The 26,068-nt window shown below is 54.6% G+C and overlaps 1 protein-coding gene and 1 long non-coding RNA gene across 2 annotated transcripts; one reads left to right on the top strand and one right to left on the bottom strand.

Moving 5' to 3' along the window:
- Positions 1-607: 607 nt before the first annotated feature.
- HJV (hemojuvelin BMP co-receptor) lies at positions 608-7,590 on the bottom strand. Its single transcript, XM_037371167.1, has 4 exons — positions 7,264-7,590; positions 5,206-5,367; positions 3,571-4,073; positions 608-2,757 (listed from the first exon to the last, which is right to left on the bottom strand). The coding sequence occupies exons 2-4, from the start codon at positions 5,297-5,299 to the stop codon at positions 2,137-2,139; spliced, it is 1,218 nt and encodes a 405-aa protein (XP_037227064.1). The 5' UTR covers positions 5,300-5,367; positions 7,264-7,590; the 3' UTR covers positions 608-2,136.
- LOC119140110 lies at positions 5,374-22,912 on the top strand. The gene is made up of 7 exons (XR_005101561.1): positions 5,374-6,278; positions 13,057-13,170; positions 17,933-18,124; positions 18,317-18,531; positions 19,321-19,408; positions 21,964-22,099; positions 22,566-22,912. It is a non-coding gene; the product is annotated as an uncharacterized LOC119140110 (long non-coding RNA).
- Positions 22,913-26,068: the final 3,156 nt, after the last annotated feature.

Raw genomic sequence — 26,068 nt, forward strand, 5'->3', positions numbered from 1 at the left:
GCAGGATCACTTCCACCGCTGGTGGATCCTGGGGACTCTTCTGTCCCCTTTTTATGACATGGAGGTACAAAGAGGCTGGGTCTGGGGGGTGAGTGTGGCCTTGCTCACCTGCAAGGGTCATCAGCCAGTGAGATCCTTATCTCTCCATTAGGAGAGCCCTCCTTTCCCCATGGCATTCTTGTTGATTGGCTCCGTTGGCCAAAATCTAAAGGATAATTAGATTGTGCATCGTAAAATCCATCCCTGTGGCATGACCATGACGCTGTGTCTGGCAGCTGCGAAGCGTCGCTGTGTGCTGTCCAAGAGCTGCTGTTTTGCACCCTGGCTACCTTTTATTATGGGATGAAGTCCGTCCCCTTTCTATGAGAAGCTCTGTCACTATCAACCCTGCAGCCTCAGGGATCCTGAGGATTTTATCCCTATGGGAAGTGGTGCTCCCATGGGAAGCGTAGCAGCAAGGCAGGCTGGCTTCCTCTCCCCATTCCGTGTATGTATATATAGACCGCAAAATGCTCTGGAGTAAAAGGAGCAGTGGGTGGAAGGCGAGATATTATTATCTTCACCTGCTGCTGCCGACCAAAGAAATAAAGAGACAGATGACAGGAAATGAGGACTTCAAAAATAGACACCTTTAATGTCAAAACCTTCAGGGATTAGCGAGAACACCATACAAGAAACAGAGAAACCCTCACTAGTCACCGTGTGCTTTGAGTGTGTGTTGAAGGAGGAAATATGCTGAGATACCTAAGAAACATTTCTGTATTTACTCTTTGTGCCCTCGGCAGAAGAACCAGAGGAGAAAATAATGCAAAATCGACTGACCAAAGAAACTGCAGATGTACTGAAACGTGAACGGTGAAACCCCCCTTTACAGCTTGACAGATCTTCTGTACCTGAATGATCTGCAATTCTCCTTCCCCCTGTGTCTGCCAGCTTAATTATCCGCCTCCACAAGGCTCTTCTTACGGCTCCGCAGGACAGGAATGGCAAAGTTTTTAATGTGAGCCCTCTTTATTAAAAAAAAAAAAAAAAAAAAAAAGTCCTTGCATATGGAAAATAATTCTTATCATATAGAACTCTAGCTGCTTTACTTAAAACCTCTTAAATATATTAAACATCTCATTTGGCCTCACCTCTGTATTTATATACATCTGCTAGTAGCTCCCTAGCTAGTAGCTACAGTCATATGGCTTTTTGCCAGCTCCGCGTCTTCATTACTAATTCGCTTTTGCAAGTGAAACCCTCAGGCTGGGTTGGATTTGAGCAGGGTTGTGACACTGACAGAGAAAGTTGGGCCCAAGGGAGAAGAATACCAAGGGGTATCTTTCCTTACTGAAACTCAACGCTGGTCCAAAGTCCAGAACTGGCTATACTGAGTCCTAGACAGGTGCCAAGACAACAAGGAAAAATAGCAACGGTAGCCTGAAATGTCAGAGACCAGCGCTCTGCAGCTCCCAGCGCTGGAAATTAGCACATTACTAATCCAGAGAGAGAAGAATACAGGATGAAATGGTTGATTTCTAGCTCAAAAATCTCCACTTGGTCACAACGCTCTGATAACCAACTTATTGGCTTGTTCCCCTCTTGCATTGCTTTGGTAGCAGCTGGATCAAGGGGCCCCAAATCCACCAAACAACATTTTTTGACTGTTAAAAATTGGGATCTGGGCTTTGAGCCCATTATTTCTGAATCTGTAGGGCTCCTGAGTAAAAGTCAACTGTAGAAACACTGGAAGAAGGGTGTAAAGCAAGTTTATGGAAAGGCTTTGAGGGGCAGAGAGGTTTCCTAAATGTGTAGTATCTGTTTGTCTTTGATACAGCTGCAATGTGCTCATCTTTAGAAAACAGAAACACATCAGAATCCAACAGAAAAAAATGTGATCTGCCTTCAGGAGAGGAACCAGGTTCAACTGGTGTCATATGTGCGAGAACAGGTGGATGCAAACCAGTGTCTCACTATCTTTTGTCTCCAGCGCTCCCCTCTCCAGAGGTCTGGGTCTCTGGTTCCTCCTTGCCACAGAGACACTTGATCCGAGGTGTAAGGCTTCTCTCTTGATCTGCAAGGCATGGGTCTGAGACAGCAGCTCTCTCGGGTTACCCCTGTGGACTGTACTGTATATTGCAATGCCAGCGAGAGTTAAAAGTGCAACAAAACAGCCCAAAGGCCAGAGGTGAGGAGGAGGAGGAAGAAGGAAGAAGAGACGCACAGGCAGCCTGCCCCAGCCTGGAAGATGTGCAGTTTCTCAGCATTGGGAAGGAAGACCCTGGCGTCTTCTAGAGCTCCATGAGCCGCCATGGTGAAGTTGGCATCTCCTGAGGTTACCACATCAAAGACGCATGACTGGAAGTAGACGTCCTCCACAGGCAGCATCTCCTTGCAGAGTGCCCGGGCCGTCTCAGCTGCGAGGCGGCCACGGCAGCACTCGCTGCGGGAGATGCGCTGGCTGCGGGGGCAACCGCCCACACAGAGCTGCAGGTCTTGCTCCTCCGTGAAGGCACGTGCCACCTCCTCAGCTGCCCGGATGGAGAAGGAGAGCTGGCGGCCGGCCTGACGGACAGCGATGGTGGTGCCGATGTACTCTGCACGGATCTCCACGTGCCGCCCGGGGCTGCGCTCCTGGATGGCCAGGCTGCTGCCGCCTGGCCTCTCGCCCCCGTTCACCGAGCCATCCTCGAAAGCTGCCGGGAGGTTGTCTATCTCGGCCTGGTAAACCTTCTGGTCGATGCATTCCTTCATGTTCTTGAATATGATGGTGAGCTGCAGAGAGCAGATCAGAGGTGATTTGAATAGAGAGTGATTCAGATTTCTGCGCACGCGATTTTGGGGGACAGAAAACATTGGCTACCCTGAGTTTTTTTCTTCACAAGTTTTTCCCTTATTATTTTTTAAAGACCATTTCACATGATTCCACAGGTGTTCAGGAAAGAGTTGAGTCTCAATCCCTGGAAGCACTTAAAAGATGTGTAGATGTGGCGCTTAGGGACACGGTTTAGTGGTGGACTTGGCAGTGCTGGACTCGATCTTAAAGGTCTTTCCCAACTTAAATGATTCTGTGACACTATGATCTCGCTTGCTGGGCATGAGCATCGCGGCCATGTCCCCATCCCAGGTAACAGCTACCTACAGGAGGGCAAAGCTGATTGCACATGGCCACCTCACCAATGCATCCCCCTCTGCCCCAGACTGTCTCTCCCACATTGCTGCAGCCCTTTGGGGAAAGCAGCAATGTTTCCTTTTTTCCTTCCTTCATTTCCTTCTTTCTTTAATGCCATTTAAGCAACTGAAGACTGAGACGGAGCTAAGCCTGGGTCGATTGCATGTGGGTAACCCATGGACCACACTGTAACCCATCCCCAGCCTGCAAGGGGAGCATTGCAGGTCTCTCTGGTCCCCTCATGGACCTCCATCCCACTTGTTCCTGCAGACATTTGTTCCTGATCCTGTGTGGGTTTAGCTGAAGCTATTGCTGCCCTCCCCAGCCTTTTCAGGGAGCGTAAGGGGGTGCCCTAAGCTGTTGGTGCATCCCAGAGGTGTATGGGTTTGCCTCCAAGCCCTATGCACGAGCGTTACCTTGCTGGTGACCGTAGCGTTGGACCCCTTGGCCACCGGAGAGCTGGTTGCTTGCACAAACAAGTAGTCATTGTCCAAGAGGGGCCAGGAGCCCTCCACTCGGCAAGTGTGGAAGTCATCATGGAAAGTGCGGATGTGGGGGTCCCCAAAAGCCGCGCAGTGCTGGTAGCTGGGGGGCTGGCCGTGCTTGTAGAGAAAACTCTTCTCGTAGTTGCAGATATCGAGAGACTCAAAGCCCTGATGGTTGGGGGCTGGGGGCCGGGGTCGGGGGGGCGATGTGGGACCCTCCTTGGAGCAGTTGTTCTGGATCATGAGGTCCTCAATGCCGTGGACAGCGGAGTGGTAGGCCAGGTCGCCCCGGCACGTGCGAGCTGTCTTGCGGGTGCAGTGGGAGTAGGAGCGGAGGGCGTTGCAGTACGCTGCGTTCCGGTTGGAGCCACGCAGGTTGAGGGTGGCAGCCACGTACTCCGAGTTGCAACGCAGGATCTTGCACTGGGAAGAAACTGGGAGAGACGGAATGGCTCGGTACATCCCGGCAGAGCTGTAGGGGTGGGGAAGGGCAGCCCCTTCTCCTCCCACCGCCCCCACCACCTGACCCACTCGTGATCTCACGATGGAGACACGTTCTGGAAGCACTAATCTCTCTGTTTTAACAAACTCAGTGGCCAGTTGGAATGACCTGCTGCTTCTTACGTGTCTGGGGGGAACAAATCCAGGGTTGCCTGCTGCAGAAACGGGCTGGAGCCTGGCACAGAGGACAGCCTGGGGAAAGTCACGGGGCCAAAGGGGTGTCCTGAAGCAACTGGGATGTAAGATTGTACCTGGGGCATGAGCACGGCCGAGAGCCAGGGTAACAGTTGTGATTGTGGCCCTGGGCCGTGGCTCAGGCCGAGATTCTTCGCCCCAGGGCTTGCCAGGGGACAAACGGGAATTTCTGAGCTGGGAAACCCCTTCTTCCCATTCCAACCTTGCCAGGCCGTGCCATCACTCTGTCACAAGAGGCTTGACTGCACCAGTGACACCCAGCCCCGCAAACATGATTTCTCTGTGCTGTGGAAAGCAGTGCCATGTGCCACAGCTCCAGGAGAGCTAACGAGCTCGCCCCAGCAGGGATGATTTAGCTCATTAAGCAGAGGGGTTATAAGGGATAGCTGCCCTAGTAAGCTGGGCAAAGGGCTGGGGGATGAGTTTAGGTTTTGCAGGATGCAGGTTTTGGTCCTGCTCTGCATCTTGGGGGCAGGAAGGGATAGCGAGGGGCTGAGTGGTGGATAAAGCTGGTGCCTCTCACTGAAGACCTTGGAACTTTGACTCATCCCTGTGCTTATCTTGGGAGGGAATGTGCCCGCTGCAGGAGAGCAGTGGGATGCTCTCATGGTGGAGGCTGCCCTGAGAGGGGCAGGTGATGCTGGTGGGACGGCTGCCTGCCCTTCCCTTTGGCTGCAGTGGGCTGAGGGCTCCCTGCTACTGCCTGAGCCTTGTGGCTGTGGTGAGAGGAGGGGATCTTCTGTGTGTTCCATCACCTCCCAGGAGCCCTGCCATGGCTGTACCCTCCCTGTGCCCTGGGGCTGCAGCTCCCCATGGGTATCGTTGCCAGGGATGTGGCTCTGGCATGGCTCTGTCCATGCAGTTCCTTACCATGCCTGCAGAAGAGGAGGAAGAAGAGCGCTCGGAGGTAGAAGCTGGGGTTTTCCAGCTGCCCTGGGCTCTTACTGCGGGCAGGTTTCCCCATTCCAATCCATGCAGGGCCTGGGGGGTTGCTCACCCGCTGGCTTGTCTCGGCTTCATTCAGCAGGTCCCCTAGAAGCAAAGTGGAGGTGGGATCTGAGAGGTGCCAGCAGATGTGAGCTGCTGCCAGCATCCAGGCAGCTGCCAAACGTGGCCCTGCAGGGCTTGGCTGCACTGCTGCCTCTCGGGGGGAGGTGAGCTTTTGAGCAAAATCCCAGGCGTTTCGGGTTTTTTTTTCACTGTGCTCAACCACTACAGCTCTCATCCTCCACCCTGAGGCAGCTGTGCTGTGTAGTTCAGTGTGTCAAAAAGTTAAAGCTTCCAGCTGCCCTTGGAGAGGATCAGCGAGCTCCAGGGGCTCGGAGAGATTTCGGAGCAGCCGATGAGTGCAGGGAGGACCAAAACCATCCGATGTGTCAGGCGCAGCCTGAGCTGCCTCTGGCCTGCTGCCACCCCTACCAAAACAAAGGTTTGGAGCACAACATCCAAGGGGACGGGAGCTGAAAAGCCAAATTAGAAGTGTGGGTGCCATGATAGCAATGCCTTTGGCTCCACCAAAACCCTGTGTCCAGGTTCCCTCAGTGCTGGGAATGGTGCTCTCAGTCCACCTTTTCGCTCTGGCTGTTCCCTGGGCATGGAGGGGCTCGAGGTGGCTGGAGAGGGAGTGCAAGAAGCTGCACCCATCCCCACAGTGGGAAGAGGTGCGGCCGCAAGAAAAATTAACTTCCCTTGTGCTTCATCTTGGCTGGGGATTTGAGTCCTTGGTGGCTTATTTTAACAGCCGGTTGTTAGTCACTTGTTAGTCAAATACCCTTTTGCTATTTGGTCCTTTTGAAACTGCTGTATGTGAAATTGTTAAATTATTTTTTTTCCTACCCCTTAGGTCGTGTGGGATGCCGGTTGCCAGAAGCTAATGTTCATGGTGATGTGCCTGGTACCCTGGGCAGCCTGAGGAGCTGCTATTACTGACACCGCGATTGCTAGTAAGTGTAAGCCACAACTGAGGTGGGGAGGGGGGAGAAGAGATGCAATTCTCATTTTGTTTTCAAAAAGGAAGAAATCACAGTCCAACCTGCTCTGTCTAGCACCTTTCAGCTTCCTTTGCCGTGGCTGCAGCCGTCAAACAACCACCGTTAGTTGTGTTGGCTGGCACGGTGACGTCGCCGAGTGCTGGCGGCCCCTCTTGTTCCTCTGCCAGCTGGATTAATGGCTAACTGGGCAGATGTCTGGAGTGAAAACATGCTTCAACCCTGCTGGCGATGCTCTGGCTGCCAGCTGCTCTTGGCAGTGAGGACAAGCTGAGCCGACCACATGGAAAGGGGGAAAGGGGTCTCTGTAGCCCTGGGGCACAGGGACATGAGACCCCGTACTGGGAATTGGGAATTAGGCTCGTGTTGGATGCGTGCTGGTGAGAGAGGTACAAGCAGACTGACTGCGTGCTCTGATCCTCCCCCAGTGCCCAGCACTTGCTCTGTCACATCCCACCCTACCTGGTTTGACCCTGTCTGACCAGACTGAGCATCTTTCTTGGAGCTCACAGGAGCTAGTGACCTCTCGGCGCTACCCCCAGATCCCCTGGAGGTGGTGACGCGCAGGGGACCTGTCCCGGGCACAACGCTTAGCACATAAACAGCCAGTTACTGTGTTGCAGAGAAGCGTGGCTCCAGCTAGGGGCAAGGAGAGGCCCTGCCGTGAGTCCTGCAGGCAGCAGGGTTTCCTTTGGGATGTCCTGACCCCGGTGGTGTTAGGAGAAAGGCAGTAGCAGCAGTTAAGAGATGCTCTGCAAGCCCAAGGTGATGCCACCTGTGAGGGGAGATGGATGGTGGCAGGGTGGCAAGGGGTGCTTGGGCACCCCAGCCCTCCCTCTGTTTGGGTCCACCAGACCCTGGAACACCCCTGGGTGCCAGTGCCGATGTCCTGCTCCTTGAAGCCTTGTCCTTGCCCTTGGTTTGCCACAGCCCCACTCACCTGCATCGGCCTTCTCCGGAGACGAGCTGGCTCCCAGTGCGGGGAGCACCTTCCCTGGTGGACACGGGTTGGCTTGTCCTTGTCACCCAGCTCTACCCCAAGTGACAGCCAGAGTGATCCATGGGACAACAGCCAGGAAAATGCTAGTCTCAGTCTTGGGCGCTTCCATGGCCTCACAGCCGGATAAAATCCAGGGTGCTGGTGTGGAAAGCCTGGCCGGGGACGCAGGGAGCAGACCCTGCTGCAGGGCACTGCGGTCCCTGCTCTTCCTCCCCAGCTACCTTTGCTCCGTCCTCTTCCCCCCGCAGGTCAGAGGATGGGTGTTGAAATAGATCCACCTAAATTTAGACAGGCTAAAACCCAGCCAAGAACAGCAAGCGTAGCGGGCAGAGGGAGACAGTGTGTGACAGCCGGGGTGGGTGGGGGTGGGCAGAGGAGCCTGAGGAGGTGGTGGGAGCCCCCAGACCTGCCTGGGTGATGGTACTTTGTGGTGTGGGGTCATGTCACTCATGGGGTGCAGCACAGGCTGGGGGAGCTGGCTTCCTTGGAGCTAACTGGTGGTACTGGGTGTTAGTCCTTCCTTGGGTGGCACTGCAGTCTCCCCACCTGCACCCCTGTGGAGTGAGTCCCTCTGGAAAGGCACTGTGCTTTTCCCTGTGGGATGTATCCCTCCAGGGAGCACCCTCTCAGCCGTTTCTTGTGTAGGTTCCCTTCCTGGGGCAGAGCCGAGTCCTGAACACAAACATGGCACGGGCCAAAGGTGGCCGGTGTCCCCAGGGGTCGATGAACGCTGGGTTGAGCCAGCTGGGTTCCCAAAAGTCCACCTGCAAGGACTTGGGTGCAGAGAGCAGCTGCACAACCCCCTTGTCGTGATTTAACCCCATCCAGCAGCTAAGTGGAAGAGGAGAAATGGTGGGGAAATGCCCGTGCTGGGCTTTTCCAGGGGTGGCCTGTCCATTTAGGATCCGTGGCCATTACGGCTGGAGGGCAGGGATTGAAAGTAGGTCCCTCAGTGCCCCAGCACCCACAGGCCCCTTTGGGAACCCATTCAGAAACGCATCCTGCCTCCTAAACCAAATTCCTAGTGTTTTCCAGGTCTTGCTCCTCACGGCAGGGAGCAAAGCCTCACAGACCTGCAGCGCCCTCAATGCATTTGTGCCAGGAGCCTCGTGCCAACCTGAGCCTGGGAGAGCAGACCGAGCTTAACCGACCCCCCCACAGGTACCACCGCGCCCCTCTGGGGGGAATATCTTTGTCCCCTACTCCTCACACAGGGAATTGGGGAGAAAAGGAGGGATCGTGGCTGCTTATTGCAGAACAAGCTTAAATCTACAGCCAGGCTCCTGTTTTAAGTGTAACGGTACATCTTCCTTGGGGGCAATGGGTAGAGGAAAGGAAAACAAAGAATAAATACCAGCTTGGGTTCAAATCCCAGCTGGGATTTGCATCGACAGCCACCAGAGGAGGAAGGTTTTAGATGCCCATTTCTTTTTTTTTTTTTTTTTTTTTTCTTGCTCCCGGGGTGCATGGAGGCTTTACAGCTCTTTTGCCTGCCCAATATTTGTGCTCTGGGTCTCCGTTACCTGGTAACAAGGGATAACCAGGGAGTGGAAAAAATCTTGTTTAAAAAATAAGACCATATCCTAGTGTAGCCTCCCATGTCCTGGCCATGCCTCGGGTGCCTGGTATCCTTCCCATCGGCTGCCGTAGGCTTCCCCGCAGCGAGCCCCCGGCGCGAGGAGGCTCAGACACCCACCGAGGGAATCGGTTACACACGGGGCGGGAGCAGGGGCAGGCAGGTGGGAATTCTTCTGGAACAGCAGACGGTACCATCTGGGCTCAGCGAGAGCGGAGGCCTCCTGGCATCCCACCCACCCACTTCGTTTGGACAAACAAGGGGAAACTTTGAACGGAGAAACCCAACCAGGATATCCAGGTTGCTGCAGCCCAGAGGCCGCGTTGTAGGGCCCTCCTCACAGCCCTGGGACTCAGCGTTGTGGGTGCACCTCCCTGGCAACGTGCTGGATCCTGGCCATGCCGTGAAATGGAGCCATTGATACAGCTTTAACACTGGCAGTGCGCAGCAGCTCTCCGAGCTGGGGGCTGCAGGCATATGTTGGGCTGAGGAGGCTGGGAATTTCTCCCGAGCTGGCAGAGTCACGGTAACAAGACAAAAGCATCTGTGATCAAACTGCTTCCGAAAGCCAACTCCCCCCCTCCTTCCCACCAGCAAAATCAGCTGGAGGTTTAGGAGGCACAAAGCACCAGATCCCACCAGCTGGGGCACCAAATCCGGGCACCGAGGGGGCTGTGGAGCAGCTGGCCTCACCCAGAACCTCCGGCCCAAAAAGATGAGGTTTTCCCAAGCCCTGCCATGCCCCGGCAGCAGGGAGAGACCCTAATCGCGGCAGCTGTGTAGTCTTTGGTGCAAAGCAGGTAACGTGCAGCTCTGCCTGTGAGTGTTGCCCCTGTGGATTGTCATCTGGAGCAATGTCATCCTTCCAAAGGCTGAGGCGGTGCGGTCCGGGCTTGGCTCTAGCACCATCACTAATGCAATGAGTCTGGCGGGGGTTTTGGTTTAACCCTGGTGCTTTAGAGATTTAATTTGCTCAGGGAGACCAGCCCCAGCTTGGCGCTGAGCTGGCACCAGCTGTGTCCGCAAACCCACTGCTACCAGGAGCCCTGGTCTGAGCGCAGGTGCGTTTGCACCCAAAGTGGCTTGTGTGGATGGGGAGACTCGGCAAAACTGATCTAAAGAGGCATCAGGTCTCCAAGGAGCTCGTCTGCTTTCATCAGAGCTGGGGACACAAGCAAACCCTTCTGCCACCCACCAGCATTGCTCTGAGCTCAGCTCAGTTAAGCCTTCATCAGGGAGAGCTCTGCACACCTTTCCCGAGCATCCCTGGGCGAGTGGGATCAGCCAGCCTCTTGAGGTTGGAGCCACGCTGTGAATGTTGTCCCACACTCCCTGGACCACCGCATGGCAGCCAGCATCCCCCAGGAGCTGCAGGGAGAGCTGAGCCGCAGGGCTGGGATCCAAGTTGGAAGAGGGGCCTGGGGAAGGCAGGATTTGCTGGAGAACTGAAAGAGAGGATCTCTCTTCTCCCCAGGTACAGACACAGCAGCGGACGGGCCGTTTGCACAGCGCCTGCTCAAATCCAAAGCATCCACCCTTCTTGCCACGCCATGGTTGGCATAAATCCCCCATCCATCCCACCCCAGACCTCTGCCAAGGATCCCAGTGCTCCACTTACCCCAGCAATTGCCGCTTGGATGGGCCACCAATTGCCCCGAGACCCTCCGGACGTGAATCCTGGCCCCTGGCACGGGTTTGGCTCCGGGCAGGAGTGATGAGGGAATCACGGCTGTTAACGCCGTGGGCTCAGTGCGGAGGGAGCAGAAAACAGCTGAACTTTACGACAGCCTGATCCGTCACTGTGAGCTGGAGGAGAGGGGGCTAAGTCGATGCTTTAAAAATAGCCAGCAGTATTTTTGATCCCGAAAGCTGGATTCCAATGGGGAGGGGAAGGGAAAAGGGAAGGAGAGCCGAAGGCTTCCCAACTGCGTGCTTCAAAATCTGTGGGCAGAGGAAACTGTGTGCAAGATGGACATGAGGTCCCGGTTGGACCACTCAGAGCTGCTGATCTGGGGGGTTTCTCCAGGCTCTGGGAAAGACAAGCAGGCTGGGAATATGAAGCATTGCTGGAGATTTAAGGCAGGCCGCTCTTTCAGCAGCACCTGCCGCCTCAAGCACGGGAGCACCTGGCTGGGCACCTTCCCCTGCCACAGCAGGGCTGGGAGCAAAGGGCCCGTGCCTGCAGGCAGCTGTTCTCCTGGCTCTGCAAGGAGGGAGAGGGAAAACCCAATGAAGATGCAAGTCTGGAGTTAAGTTAAACTCTTCCTCCACGTTTCTCCAGCCCGGAGCTTTCCCTGTCCCTTGCTTGGGGAGCTCAGGAGGTCCCGGAGAAGGACAGATGCTGGGAGGACCGGAATTCTCAGCGCTCTGTCTGGGGAGTGATCTTGAGAAGGTCAGGGAAGAACCAGGGAGCTGCATCCTTCAGCCGCCTTGCTGGAAGGTGTGACCCAGGTCCCTTGGCCATCTCCAGCCACAGGATGGCACATCCACGAGGGGCTGGCATCCCTTGGCTGCCTCTGGAGGAAGACCACCCATCCTGCTCCCCTGCCCTTGCTTGGACACTGCTCAGAGACACTCCCAAGATGCTGATGTGTGGATAAATCACCAGCCCCAAGCACCTGCTCCGGGGCTGGGCAGCTGCAGGGCAGGGAAGCGCCGGCCGCAGTGGGGCTAAAAAAAGATGGGAGCAGATGGGGCTGGATGCAGCCACTGCTTTGGAAGGGGACCAGGATGTGTCCCCAGCCCCATTCGGTCTCCCCTGAATGCCGGACCCTGGGCGTGATGGTGGCAGTGCCCCGTGCATACAGCTGGGATGCTGAGGGCCACCAGCCAGCTCGGGCAGCCTCCTCTGTGCCTCAGTTTCCCGGTCATTTAAGATGCAGAGTCCTGGTGTCCACATAGCGTGGTGGGAGAGGAAGGTCTGGGCCCTGCATGGTTCGGGCGTCACTGGGTGCGTGCGGACCTTCGGGACACGGGTGCGAGTGCACCCTCAGCTCCACCGGGTGCAGGATGCGGCCAGGGGCCTGGAGCTGGCCGGGGGACTTTGGGGACACGGTACCACGAGGTGGCAGCAGCACTTCGCGAGTGGCAGTGGGGCTGCCAGCCGGCCCGCCAGCGGCCACCCCTGCCTGCCCCTGTCCCCTTCCCCTGTCCCCTTCCCCTGCCTGCTCCGCAGCCCACCTGCCAGAAAGGAGGGGAGGAAAGGCAGCGCGGGGGCTGCAGGAGGGAGGGGTCCCACCTCGGCATCGCAGCAGCCTGGGAACCGGTGGGTTTGATGTCCAAAAGGGCACTGAAGGACCCTCGGTTTCCTCTCTGTGCCTCAGTTTCCCCACTCCTGCTTTCACATCGCACGTGGGGTCCCCAAGACCGAGCTTGCTCCATCACACTGCAGCTCATCTAACGGGAAGACCAAGAGCAAGGGACTTGGAAAAACCAGCCCCAGGCATCCCTGGGAGAGTGTCCCACACTCCCCAAACCCTGGGGCACCCACGCTGCTCCAGCATCTCCCAAATTCTGTCCCCAGCTCTGAGCTGGTGCCCAGTTTGGCCTCCCCTCAGAGCCGTGCGGCGGTGGCTGATGGAGAGGCTTTGGCTGGGCACAAATGGATTAGCAAGGAGCTGGGGAATCGCTTCTGTGTTTGCTGCCGTATGGAATGACACCCTTTCCCAGGAGCCCCCCAGCCCGTCTCCAGACCTCCCAAATGCTCTGGCGAGGGATTTTAAATCACCTTCCTTTAGCAGAGGTCTGGGGGAGAAGAGATGGGCTGGAGCAAGGGGGACCTTCAGGGAATGTTTTTTCCTTGCTCCCGAGCAAGAGAAGGAAATGAACTCCCAGCTGAGCTCCTGCCAGTGCCAGCTCAGCCCAAGAATACCTGGAAATGGTTGGGTTTGAAAGGGGAAAACAAAATGGTCTGCAATTTATGGGCTTGTTTAGGCAGGGAAATAGAGAAATATCCGCCCCCAGCACGTGGGGGATCGGCAACCACAGTAAATCAGCCAGAGACTTGTCAAATTTGGTGTAATTGGGTAGCAGTGACATGGGATTCAGGGAGGCTTCCTCTCCAAGAAGGGGTTGGGGGGTTTGGCTGGGAAAGGAGGAAGAAATTGGGGAGTTCACGGTGACCCCACTGACCTGTTGAACTTCACTTTGCAAACCAGGTTCCTGCCAAGGCGACCGAAACCCTCAGCCAGGCTCCGGGCAGGAGCGATCCGGCAGGGCTGCCTCGCCAGGGGATGCTCCCGCAGCCATCGCCACCTCTTCTCCCCTCCCAGGTAACGTGGGGACCACAGCAAAGCCCACGGGGGGAGAAAACATGTCCCCACATGCATGTGTGGTTTGTGTGGTCCTTATGTGGCGTGACCTTTCCTCACCGTGCTGCTGCCTCCATGATTACACAGAAATAACTGTAGGAAAGCATCCGTGTTTCAGAAATGCCCAGCGTGAGCCATGTGTGAAACGCCTGGCTCGCTGGCGTGTGTAAGCGTGGGCATGGCGTGTGTAAGCGTGGGCATGGCGTGTTTGGTGGGCTTGCGTGGAGACAGGCGTGCACAGAGAGGTGCCACGTTGCGGTGCCTGCTGTGTGCGGCAGCAGAGGAGCAGGAGGGCACGCGTGGGCTTGCAGACGCCGGCGGTGCGGGCCTTGCTCCTGCCAGACCCTTGGCATGTGGGTTTAACCTCACGGCTGGCGCTGCTGTCCATCACCCACCCTGTGGCACCCATCACCCAGCCATTCCGGAGGGGGAGTTATCCCAACCAAAGTCCTCGACGTTTCTGTTCTGCATTAGCAGATTAAACCCCCACATCTAAACGGAAAATCTCTCAGGGTTCAACCTACTTCACCCTGCAGGGCTTTGCAATTTGCCCCAAAATCGGGCAGAGTGTCTCGAGTGGCTTCCTTGGGGCTCGCCAGCAGCAAGCAGGGCTCCGAATCCAGCCCGTAGCACTGAAAGGCATGAATCCCCAGAGATTAGAGGGTTGGGTTTTGGTTTGGGGTTGGTTTAGTGGGTTTTTTTTGCCTTTCCACAATGCCATTCAGGGCCTGGAAAGGCTGTCCCTGTCCCCTCGACCCAGTGCAGCTCTCCGGCACGGCTATGCAAATCCGTCAGTGCTTTTAGAGGCAGCGCTAGGACTCGGATGAGCAGGAGCTCCCGGGGGTAAGGCAGTGCTGGGGACTTGCAGGGCTGTTTTAAGTGAGGCAAAATGAGGGAGGGATGGTTAATTGATTCCTGTGATTAAGCAAGAGTTTGTCAGTGCGAAGGTCTTGGTTTTACTCTCCTCGGTTTTTGCAGTCTGGAGTTATTTATTTTTAAACAGTGATTGAGGAGGGGAAAGTTTCTGTCTGAATATTTCCAGTGAGAAAGTTGTAATCTTCAGCTGATGCTTAGCCTGGGGAGGGAAACAAGTGTGTCCAGCCATGTGGAAATGAAAAGCTTCAGATGCTGTTGCGTTAGCTGGCAGGCGAAACCGTGCCACTCCAGAGGGAGAGGCAGAGCACGGCTGCTTTGCTTTCCTGGGAGAAATCCTAACAGGATCCCACCAGGAGCCATCCCACCTCAAGCAACAAATTTGGTGCTGGTGGCAAATTGCGGTGCCGGCTGGCAGTGGGAAGTGGCCGTAGCATCTTTGTGCTTGCCACGACTTCCCAGCTGCCTGGCAAACTTTTCATCCATTCCCCCAGTGGAAATTCTCACCCTCAGTTTTCTGTGTTCTTTTATTTTTCCATTTGAAAATGAAGAGGAGGGAAATTGTGGTGATTTATTGTTTTGGTGAAAGCATCCTTGCTGGTTTTCCGGGCACAGGGGTGGGGGGGAGCATTCCCAAGTGAGGATGTGTTTCCTTTGTACTTCCATAAGGCAGGACAGCAAGGGGTTAATATGGAAATATCGGATAGAGGTGGTGGGTCCCTCAGGATCCACTCTGATGGACCTTGGGCTGGTTGGTTTATTTTTAATTTAATAGACTTGTCAATCAGCGCCCACTTGCTGGCCTGCCAACCCACCGCGGCTCACTTTGGCCAAGGCTGGAGTATCAGCTGGCAGGCAGCAAAATCCACCTCAGTCCAGAAATAATAACAAATTATTAATAATAATAATAGAGATGTAATAATAAGTGCAAGTGGGGAAGAGGTGGGGAGAGCATGACAACCCCTTGATTTGTATCTGTTGGTTGTCTTCTCCATGCCTAGTGTTTTGTGTGGCTTTTCCCAACCAGAGGAAAAAAAGGAATAGTGGTTTAAGGGATGTTTGAGTCAGCTCTTGAGAGTCTGGAGGAGGCTGTGTTGATCCCCCCACAAAGGAAAACAAGTGAGAGAGAGAAAAAAAAAAAAGCCATGTGGCTCTTTGTGAAAGGAATTAAAATGGGTCCCAAAGGCTGTGAGCACTGGGATAGAAACAGGCGCTGGTGGGAACGGGAGCCCTAGGAAAGAGGACTCAAAAAGAGAGCTGCGGACACAAAAGCGTCAGGCTGGGGAAGGGAGATGCGCTGGGGTGCTGCAGCCAGAGCTGGGTGCAGGCAGGGACTGGGTGGCAGCAGCCTGAGTCACCCCCACCGCCGCTGGTGCTCCGCGAGATGCCCTGACGTGCTCCCCGGGATGTCAGGGCACGGGGCTGGGATGCAGCTCCCAGGCAGAGGATGCTGGGCGGTGCGGGATGCTGTAGGACAAACCCTATCCAAACCTCCTCCGTGCCTGGTGCTGGCTGGCCCTTCCTGCGCGTCTTTTCACCTGGGTCTTTGCTAGTTTGGAGGAGGAATTAAAAATATTCAAGAAAAACCTGGCAAAGCTGTTACGATGCGAAAAAGGCCTGGGAGCTGTCTTTAGGGTGTGCTTTAGTTTTTGCCTCTGAGACACTCTAGGCAAATCCCAAAGGTGACCCTGCGGCGGTGCAGGGAAGCGGGACCCCCTTGAGTCCCAGGGGGTTCATCCGCTGGGATGCGGCTCAGCGCACCCTGGGGGGTCCCCAGATACCTGGCGGCACCGAACCTGGGGCAAACCCGCCGCTGTCGAAGGTGCCACCCCAGTTTTACACTGCTCAGCTAAGGTCTTTGCCTAGCGTTATCCCTCTGCCTTTTGCAAGTGAGAATAAAATGGTAAAAAAGCAAAAAGGGGGGGGACAACCCTGCGCCCACGAGTGCTTCGCCGCCGTGCCCGACGTTTGCTGCCGCAGGTTGGGAAACCGGTGTGGAAAGCATCTTCCTGTTGCATCGCTGCTTTATTTTCCCATTCCCCTGTTGCCAGTCTTGAGGTTAGACCCTGCTGGCTTTTCATTTTTACTGTGGGGGGGAATAAATTAATCAAATAAATTAAATTTTATAGAGCTCTATAGTGTCCTTAGCCGTGCTGAAGGCTTTCCGACTGCGTTTCAACCAGATTTGCTGTGCAACGACTGCTCTGAGCCAAGTTATCTCGTGAAAGAAACACTCCCAAATAGGTTGCGTTGGATTTGAATTAATCATCTCCTTGGTTTTGTCTTTGTGAGAGATTTTTAATGCAATCAGGTCTTCCAGAAAATGGACGATAAGAAAGCGTGGTAAATATATTGTCTGATGACCACAAAACAAATGCTGTCAGGGAAATGGATTGAAGGCTTGAAAAATGGGATTTCAGAAGGAAATATCGAACTGGCATCAAAACCAGCGCTGTTTTCACCGAGCGAGGGAAGCAAGTCTTGCTTAGGACTGCCCGGGGGCAGAGACGTGCCCCAACCCCCTGAAAAGTTTGGGTTTGGGCTGACTTTGCTGGCTGGAGTTTTTGCCACTGAAAATACTTGGGAAAACCCCTTCAAAACTGATAAAAAGAATTGAGTCCCAACGCACCGTGAAGAGACACAAAAGGGTGGGTTTTTTGGGGTGGACATGAATGTATCTTCATTCCCCCCCAAAATGTATTGCAAAATATGTTCAGTGTCCTCTGACACTACCACGTGCATTTTTAATTCTTCTGATTTTGGTCTTTTGGCTGTTTTTCCCAGGAAAGGACACATCTCCCCTGGGGAATCTTGTTCCTTTGCTTTCCTCTGTCTCCCCCTCGGCAGGTCCTTGCTCCCTCAGCTTCAAATATTTTATTTTATTTTATTTGCAAAAAGCCCTTTTTTTGTGTCGCCTTCTCGGGGACCTGAATTAAAATTGGTGTTTGGCAAATGGGGCAGTGGGATTGAATGTTCAATGGCTACAGCACTGCTCGTAGGGGTGAGGCAAAACCTGTGGGCATAGAAGACCCTTATTCCACAGATATCATAGCAAAAAATACTGACTTCAGATGTTCTTTATACTGATTATATCTGGAAGCTTTCTGGTTTTTTTTTAACTAAATTTATTTGTAGCAATACTGATCCATTGCTTGTGTAGGGTCTGGGGGAGTTTAAGCAGCAATTGTAAAAGCCTCTAAAATCTTAAGAAATTATTAAAGCCTCAGCTGTTTACTGGAGGGGAAAATAAATACATTTTTAAAGATACCTGAAAATTTGGTAAGCACGTTCCTGTAAGGAAAAACACCTTGTCTGCTTGGTGAGTGTGTTGGATCCACTAAATCTGCCTCCATCCCCTTTCTATCCCCGCTCCCGCGGGTGGAGGAGACCCGGCAGCAGGTTGTGGAGGGTGAATTTGTGCCGGATTTGAGCCAGATAAGAGACCCAAGCACCACGGAGGGGCTTGCCCCAGACCTGTGCCCATTCTGGGCTGGCCGAAGTCTCTTTTTTTTTTAAGGGTTTTATCCTTGCGCTGCACTGATTTGCACCCTGTGTGGCCATTCACGGCGCCTGTGAAGCCAATTGCCGTGGGTTTTACGCGGCTGCTTGTTCCTCAGGTGGCAATGAGTGCACACAGCGTGGATAGTCCTAAAGTGCAATTTCAATACAAAGCTTTCAGCTTCGTTAAAGACATGCTAAATACCCCTGGGCACACAAGGACCTGCCAGGCACTGGAGAATAGAGCTGGTTTGTTATGGAGGGCATTATCCAACCTCAATTGCCTTTATTTTTTTTAAATCCTACTTAATAGTATTAATCTGCAAGTGTCTTTTCTGTTCTTTTCCGAGAGAGCCGCGCAGGCGTGCCGGGCTGGAGAACTCGTTGCTTTTTTCCTTCAAAGGACAGGCACGATTGCCTCAATATTTGCAGAAAATGCTGTTGACTATTGCAAAGGGAAAAGTTAAAGGCTGGGAGCGGTGCAGGGAGCTGACAGCGAGCGGGGAACACGCAGCCTGCGCAACTTCGGCTGCCGCTAGACACGGTGAGCTATAAAGCCATAAACCCATAAACTTTATGAGCGCTACGGCATCCCTGTGTTTGGGGGGAAAAAACTAACAGAAAAAGTCCAAGTCAACCCTCCCTTTATTTTTTTTTAGAAATAAGTTTGGAAGCTAAAAGCGATGAGGGGTAATTTAATTTCTTTTTTTTAATCATTATTATTTTTATTTAAAAGGCATCCCTGTGCCTACTTAATCAACATTTGCTTTCGGCTTGTGCTGGACCAGCAACACTGAGGAAAAATAAATTCCTTGGGATAAAAGCAGCTCTCCACCGCGGTGTTAGAAGCACAAAGGTGTCAGCAGCATGACATAGATGAGATTTGTTTAACACTCCTCTGAGCCTTTTAAACCACAAATTAATGAACTTGAGACCGACGCAATATTGACGGTAATCTTTCCTTTTTAATTTGCTTACTTGTTCATTCATTTTCCTGCTCAGTGCTTGCTGGGTCTGACAAGGGCTCCCACTCTGTGTCGGCTCAAAGGGGAAAGGTTACAGTCCAGCAAGGTGGGCTTGAAATAATTTCTTACCAACACATCGTTTTGCTGGGGAAAATGTGTCAGCATCGGCAGGCTCTCACGGGGAGAGCAGGGAAGGGAGCTGCTGGTTTTGGGGGCTTTTCCAGGGGGAAAAAAAAAAAAAAGGACTCATTTCCATTGCTGGGGAGGATTATTTGATTTAATTCCTTTTTCCCCTTCTTCCTGCTTTTGTGCTTAGAAAAGTAAGGGTAAAGCAGTGGTCCTACAGCTCGGTGGCTATTTAGGGTGATGTGCGACCTCCAGATAAATACCTATATATTCTTTTTGTCTGTTGTTATCTCAAAATAACTGGTAAGAGCCATGACTTAAAGCTGGTGGCATCCTCTAACAGCCCGCTCTAAGCCACCGCTCCTCTTTATAAATTCATAGTCTGTCCCTCCAAGCCCGAAGAAGTGATGTATTCCTCTCCTTATTTTATAGAAATTTTATAGATTTCCTATAATCAACTTCTCTGGCTTTTGCTAAAGGTTACTTTTTGATTTTTAAACAGAAGGAGGAGATGGATTTAGCCCTCCTGGATTTAAATAAAAGGTGTCAGGGCTTTTGGGGCACAAAACAGGAGAATGAAAAGGCATGTTTGCAGCTGCAATTATCTAAATTACCAGAATTATCTGAATTATCCTTACATCTCCCACAGGACAAGATACCTGGCTAGAAAGACTGAGCTGGGACCACCAAAATAGCTTGGAGAGGGAAGAGAAAACCCAGCCGATGGGAGAAACAGGGTAAGGATTCAGCAATGGAGAACAGGGATGTTCTCAATAGCTGTTTTAATGACACTTCGGGGATTGGTACCCAACAGGCATTCAGGGATGGAGTTATTTCTCCTTCTCCTGGATCCTGGCCGTGCATCTGTGCAGAGGAAGGTCTCAGCCTCTCCCAGCTGAAATGTCGGTGCTGGGGATGCATCTGGGAGCCGCCACGGGACAATATTCCCAAAACACATCTTAAAATCCCTATTTCTCCCCATCCATATTGAGTTTTACCACCCCCAGCCTCCTCCTTCAGATATTACCGCTATTAATTATCCCATGTGTGAAAACTTTTTAGGACCTTCCTCATACTCATAGCAAGATTTGCAGTTTGCTTTGCACAGGCAGGGCTGGAGCCTTCACTGGCAAAGCAAAATAGGAAATTTCTTGCTTTGTAATCAAATCCCCACTTTTTAATATAAATAAGTAACTGCCCTGGAGAGCTGAGCAAATTTGCAGCATGAGATTTTTATGGAGGAAACGTGTCTTAGAGGGAGTAAAAGTTGTATTTTATGGTGCAGAGAAGGCAGGCTGGGTTTGCAGAAGAGACTGCAGAGATGCCGATCAGACCCGCAATGGGTTTTGGTGGAAAACAGCCACTGCTGTAACTTTTCCTAATGCATCAGCCACGCTCTCACCCTGATGTCGGCAGCAGCGGTACACTCCCATCCTGCGTCTGCCTGGGGCTGAAGCTTCCCCTTTTCTTTTTTTGGGGTACGAGCTGCTGGGAGCAGTGGGATTTCTCCCCAAAGGGGAGAGCAAGTTAAGAGCTGGAAAACAGGCAGGAAGGTTTCTGGCTGGAGAGAGGAATGCTTAAAGAAATCAACCCCTGTATCCATCCTGCTCTAACAGGACCCCAGAAAAATTTGGGGGTTAAAACCCTCCCTCTGAATCATGGGGAGGCTGCAGCTCCAGCCAGGATCCCGGCTCCTGGGGCTGCGCTGGATTTTCTGCATGATTTTTAGAAAATTACAGGGATTTAGCCCACGGATGGAGCAGGGGAAACTGAGGCATGGTGTGAAGCGGCAGCACCCTCAGCACCTAGTACAAAGCCCATCTACCAGAGCAGACCACCTCCAGGTGGGGACACCCAAGGACACGGGGGTACACAAGGTCATGGCCTTGATGCCTTCAGAGCACCCCAAACCAGCCCCATCACCCCAGGGTGGTCTCCATTGACCCCTGAGCCCCCCAGCCCTGCTCGGCCCCACCAAAGCGGCCCCATGGTGGGGACAAGCCGGTCATGGCACCCCGGGAGGTGGAGGGGAGCCCCCACACAGCCGCCGCGAGGCCACGCCGTGTGAATTAACCAACTTTGTTTTCCACCAAGGCTTTTCCCTTAATAGCCATCCCCCTCCCCCTCGCTTTTGCCGGCGTTTGAGGAGAAGTGAGGCGTGAGAGATCCTTTGGAATAATGAGGTGTAATTAGCCCTGGCAGCTCTTATCTTCCACACCCCCCCCCTTCAATTAGATTGAAATAAAAAAAAAAAAAAAAAAAGGCCAGAAAGGAGGAGGGGGGGAGTGGATAAAAAGGGAAGAAAAAGAAGGTAGGGAGGCGAGAAAAAGTTGGATGTGTTGTCCAGCTCTACCCTTCTGGGCCGGGTCCTGGTCCCTGTGGATGGGGGACGCTGGCTCTGTCCTGCTTTGTGTGGCTGCTGCGGGGATGGGGAGGTTTTCTCCATGCCTCAGTTTCCCCTGGCTCTGCCGGAGACGGCCAGCTGCCATTGCTGGCTTGGCAGGGTACCAAACCCAACCCCAGCGGTGGGGCAAGAGGCATCGTTAGGGGTGTTGTGGATGAAACCAGACCCTTAAGCCCGAGCATCCTGCTGGTGCAGGCCAGGCAGCCCTGGGGTGGGATGGGACCCTCTTTTCCCCACAGGACACCAGTTTCTAACCCCAACTTCGATTTTTATCTGCCGCATCAGGTTGCCAGTCCACAAGGGAGGTGGGAAAAGCCACCGTGAAAAGGACCTGGGTGTAGCTGGGCCAGTTTTGGGCCGCTTCATCCCTCCTGCCTCATCTCCACATCCCTCCCATCCCCAACACCTCCTGGCCTCTGCCGCTGCCCGTCCATCCTGCTCCTGCCCCGCTGCCATTCCTGCTCAGCCCTTGATCTTTCGTACCCGTGACCCTGATCTTCAGGCTGACAGGCTGATGGATGGGCAGCGCCCCGGTGATTTACGACATCCTTTAATATTTGGCAAAGCGGCCGAAAGCCCTGGGCAGGCGACGGAGCTGGGTGGGGGGGGAGACGTCCAGGAGGTTTGTCAACCTTTGAGGCGGGGAGGGAGGAAAGTGCCCTGTCTGTCCGCAGTGATTTATACACAATCGTCGTGATTAAATTGGCCTTAGCTAATGATAACTAACTAGTCAGGGGCTGACCTTTCTCTGACAATGGAAGGGGGCCGGGAGCCACGCTGCTGCGGGGTGTCTAATGGGGATGTTTCTTCAGCCAAGACACCACTTTTTTTTACTTTTTTTTTTTAAATATCATTCTCTTTTTCCCTTCGAAATGGTTTCTCGGCCAGCTCTGTGTACAGAAGGTGCAGGATGCTGCATCTCCCCCCAGGCCCCGCCGCACATCGCCTCTCCAGGCTCGAACCACTGGAGCACGGCCAGGTACCACAGCAGGACCCGGTGCCAGGACCGGGAGGGCTGGAGCAAGTGGGTCTGATGGTTTTTATCTGGGGACGACTTGAAACATGCTCCCAGGGGGAAATCTCGCCCATAGCCAAGCTGAATGGGGTCCTGGGGAGCTGCACAGATGCCCTCAAGCCAGAAATGTCCTGGTTTTCCAGGGATGTCATGTTCTCTATCCATCCCTCCTTCCCCAGATCCCTCCCTCTCTCACTTCTCCTCCATCTCTTTCACCGTCGTTCCAATCTCTGCCCCATGCTGTGGAGGGGAACAGCCCGGGGTCTCCCTGCCAAGTCACGATGTGGGTATTTGAAATGAGAAAAGATGGGGGTTTCTGTCTGAAAACACTTTTTGCCTCCTCTGCTTGCCCTAAATAAACTCCACAACTGTTGACACGAAGCCCCTGACCGCCTCCAGGCTGAGGTTTCACCGCTCAGCCCAGATTTTTCCCGTCAGGGCTCTACACAGGTTTAATTCTTAGGTTCTGTTTCAGACTTGTGTTGGTGTCACCGCATCCAAAGCTTTCCTCAGCTGGGAAGGACGCTGCTGGCTCACCGCGACCCAGAGAGGCACCAGAGAGAAGCGCCGACGGCCAGAATTAAGGGTAAAAGGGAGTAAAATCCCCCAGGGACAGGGATGGACATCTCAGTGCGTGCCGCTTCGGCCGTGCCCCCAGCCGCTTTTGCCCTCCCTGCCCCAACGTCTTGACATGCAGAGAAAAGCCGGGCTGAAGGGACGATTTCACGGAGATTAACCTCGCGCGCTGCGCTGGGGCTGCTGCTGCCCTCGACACCGGGTCCCCCGTGTATCAAAGGCGGATTACAGATATATTAGCCCCGCCACCGGTTTTATTAGCAGTGGTTTATCATGTGGAGGCGGGATGGCCAAGGGCAGGGGACGAGGGAGCCTGGTCACCCTCTGAGAACCCGCAGCGTCACCAGAGAAGTTTTAATTGAATATTTGGGAGGGGACCCAGGCTGGGGTCTGCGCTTGCTGCTTGGCCCCGGTACAGCCCACATCCCCAAGATTTGTGGTGCTGATGGGCAATGCCAGCAGTGCCCACGGTGAGGGAGAGGGGAAGCCTTCGGCCTCACCGCAGGGAAGGCTGCCCCTCTGCGCCACCCCAAGCTGGGTTAGAGAGATTTGATTCAAAACAAACTCTCTTTTGGGAGGCACTCGGATGGCTCCTGCAGGGGGTGAAGATGCTGGTTGTGTCCTGACCGGGCGCGTCCCTCCCCATCCTGCACAAAATCTCCCCAAGGCTGGAGGAATTGGCCTCCTCAGCCCCAAATCCCAAGCATCCTGGTGCGGCACTGGGGTACCCAGCCTCAGGCAGATGCTGGGATGCCTGGCATCGATGCGTCGAGGCACGTCGGTGCTGGCAGGGTGGGGGGGGTTGAGCCTGAAAGAGGTTAAAATGGGGCGAAGTGGGGGGGGGGAAGAGAAACCTCCCGAACGAACAAACGGGGCGTTTTAATGACGTTCCATTAAAGCTCCCTTTGGGGCTGGCGCGGCCGCCATGTGCTCCACATTCTCATGGTAATTATGAGACATCTGTATAGAGGCTCTTTTCTCATCAAAGATGGCTCTCTTCAAAGACACTCCTGGGAAACCCTTCACCTCTGACCTGGGGGGTCACTGCCTGAACACTGGCTCTATAGTGCGCGTTACTGTAAAGCCCAGTATCCTTTTTCCTCCCCGAACCTGCCCAGGTCCTGGCTTTTCAGGCAAGATTCGTTGAGCTGAGAGGGTTGTGAGGGGGCCACCAATTTGAGACCGGTGCCGGCCGTGGGTGCCGTTGTTGCCGCCGCCTGTGCTGACCCCGGCTGTGGGCGCGGGAGGGAGATCAAAGCGGGAGGAAAAGGGATTTAATGAGAGGGGATGGGGCTGAGGGTTTCCCGTCGCTATGCTGGGGAAGGGGGACCCCTCCGCCACCCACGTCCCGTGTCACCCATTGCTGGGGCAAAACCCACCTTGCTCGCTGTCCGGTGCATCCCACCCTGCTAGCACCAGGTCCCAGGGAGTGATTTTTGGTGATTGCCACTAAAACCCACTACCCTCGGTGCTGCGGAGGGGACTGGGGGTGCCTGAGTCCCCACCTCAGCCATGAAACTTGGGCACTTCATGGTGGTGAGGACACTTGATGTCCCCACGTCCCCTGGGGACAGAAACCGCCTTCTCCCATGGGGATGATTCAGGCACAGCCAATGTCACCGTCCCATCCACGGCACCGATGTCCCCCGCAGTGTCCCACCTCCCCGGCTGGGGGACAGTGGCCTCAGGCTGGAGGGGACAGATGCCTGGCGGGTCCCTCGGTGCCGGCGTGTGTGGCTCTGGCACGCCGGCACGGCACCGGCGAATGCTCCCCATGGCCCTTTCCAATAAGCGGCAAATGATTCTTCGTCCTGTCACTCCCCGGCAGCAATAAACCTTAATCACAATGAAGTCATTTGATTTCCACGTCCTGTAATCGCGCGGTGATTTGGCATTAATTAACGAGCGCTTACGGGAAGGGCCGGCTGCCGGCGTTAGCGCTGTGCTTTTCCAGAAGATGGATTACCACCGGCGTCGTACCAGTGCCGGGGGACATGCCATCCTGCGCCGGGAGCGGGGTCCTGAGGGGCCACCGAGCCTAACGAAGTGCCTGGCTGATGAGGGGGGGGACATGGGTGCTGTGGGACCTCTTGTTTTCACTCCCACCCCACTTTCCGCCCCCCTCCCGCCGTACTGGTCTTCTTGGCAGTGCTGGTGGGGAAACTGAGGCGGGGGGGCTGGGGCGCTTTGGGGCCGGGGGTGCTGGACCGTGGTGTTGACTCAACAGGGAATTAAGCTCGTTAGAAATGGCCCCAGAGCCCAGCGGGGTCTGTGGGGGGAGAGACCCCGCGGCAGGAGGTGCCGGGGGGGTTATTCACCCCAGCTGGGGGGGGCATCTCCGCCTCGCTTGGCAGTGGGGTTGTGTCCAGGTGGATTCTCGACTGTTTAATACCAGGGTTGGGTCATTGCTCTGGCCTGTCCCAGGCCTCGCTGGCACACGGGCTGTTCTCCTGGTGCCGGCATCTCCCTCAGCCGAGACTTCCCCGAGGCCGCTGCCCCCTCGCCGCACTTTGCCATCGAACCAGTAGCATTCTCTTGGCCACTGGATTTGTTTCCCAAAAGTTTTTGTATTTTATGGAGATCGGTCTCCTCCCGCCGGCAATCGCACCCGCCAGATCCCCCGCCAGCGTCAGAGCTCATTGCGGAGCCCCGCGTGGTTGGTTTGGAGCCTTCGCCTTCCCTCGCTGGGCCAGGGTGGTGGGCGGGGGATGGTGGGCTAGGGGCAGTGGGCCGGGGTCCCCACCCGTGGCCCGAGGGGCTGGGGGTGACCTGGCCCTGCTGTGCTGGAGCCGTACAGCCCCGCTTGCCACGGCTGGGGTCTGGGGACAGGTTGGCTCCCAGTGCCCCCCCCCAGTAACGTGGTGAGGATGGGAATGGGGATGGGGATGGGGATGGGATTGGGATAGGGACAGGAAAAGGGATTGGAGTGGGTCTGGGATGAGGATGAGGACCAAAAAGGGATGGGAATGGGAATGGGTTTGGGATGAGGACAGGAAAATGGATGGGGATGGGATGGGAATGGGGAAGTGCTAAGGATAAAGGTGAGGATTAGGGATGGGAGGGGGAGGAGGAGGATGGGGTGAGGATGAGTTTGGGAAAGGGATGGGGATAGGAATGGGAAGAGGTTTGGGAGTGGGGATGGGATTGGGATGAGGACGGAGACGGGGACAGGGGCAGGGACAGTGACGGGATGGAGTTGAAAATGGGGATGTGGACAGGGGTGAAGGCGGAGGTGGGATGGGGGTGGAGATGGCGCTGGGATCGGGGTGAGAACAGGGATGAAGGTAGAGATGAGATGGAGGTAAGGGTAAGGATGGGGATCGGAATGGGGAGGCGTCGCGGATGAGGATAGGGCCGGGGCCGGGGGCAGCCCCGTGTTGTGGCCACGGAGCAGCCGACGGA

This window comes from Falco rusticolus, chromosome 19 (genome assembly GCF_015220075.1).
Source record: "Falco rusticolus isolate bFalRus1 chromosome 19, bFalRus1.pri, whole genome shotgun sequence".
Lineage (NCBI taxonomy): Eukaryota > Metazoa > Chordata > Aves > Falconiformes > Falconidae > Falco > Falco rusticolus.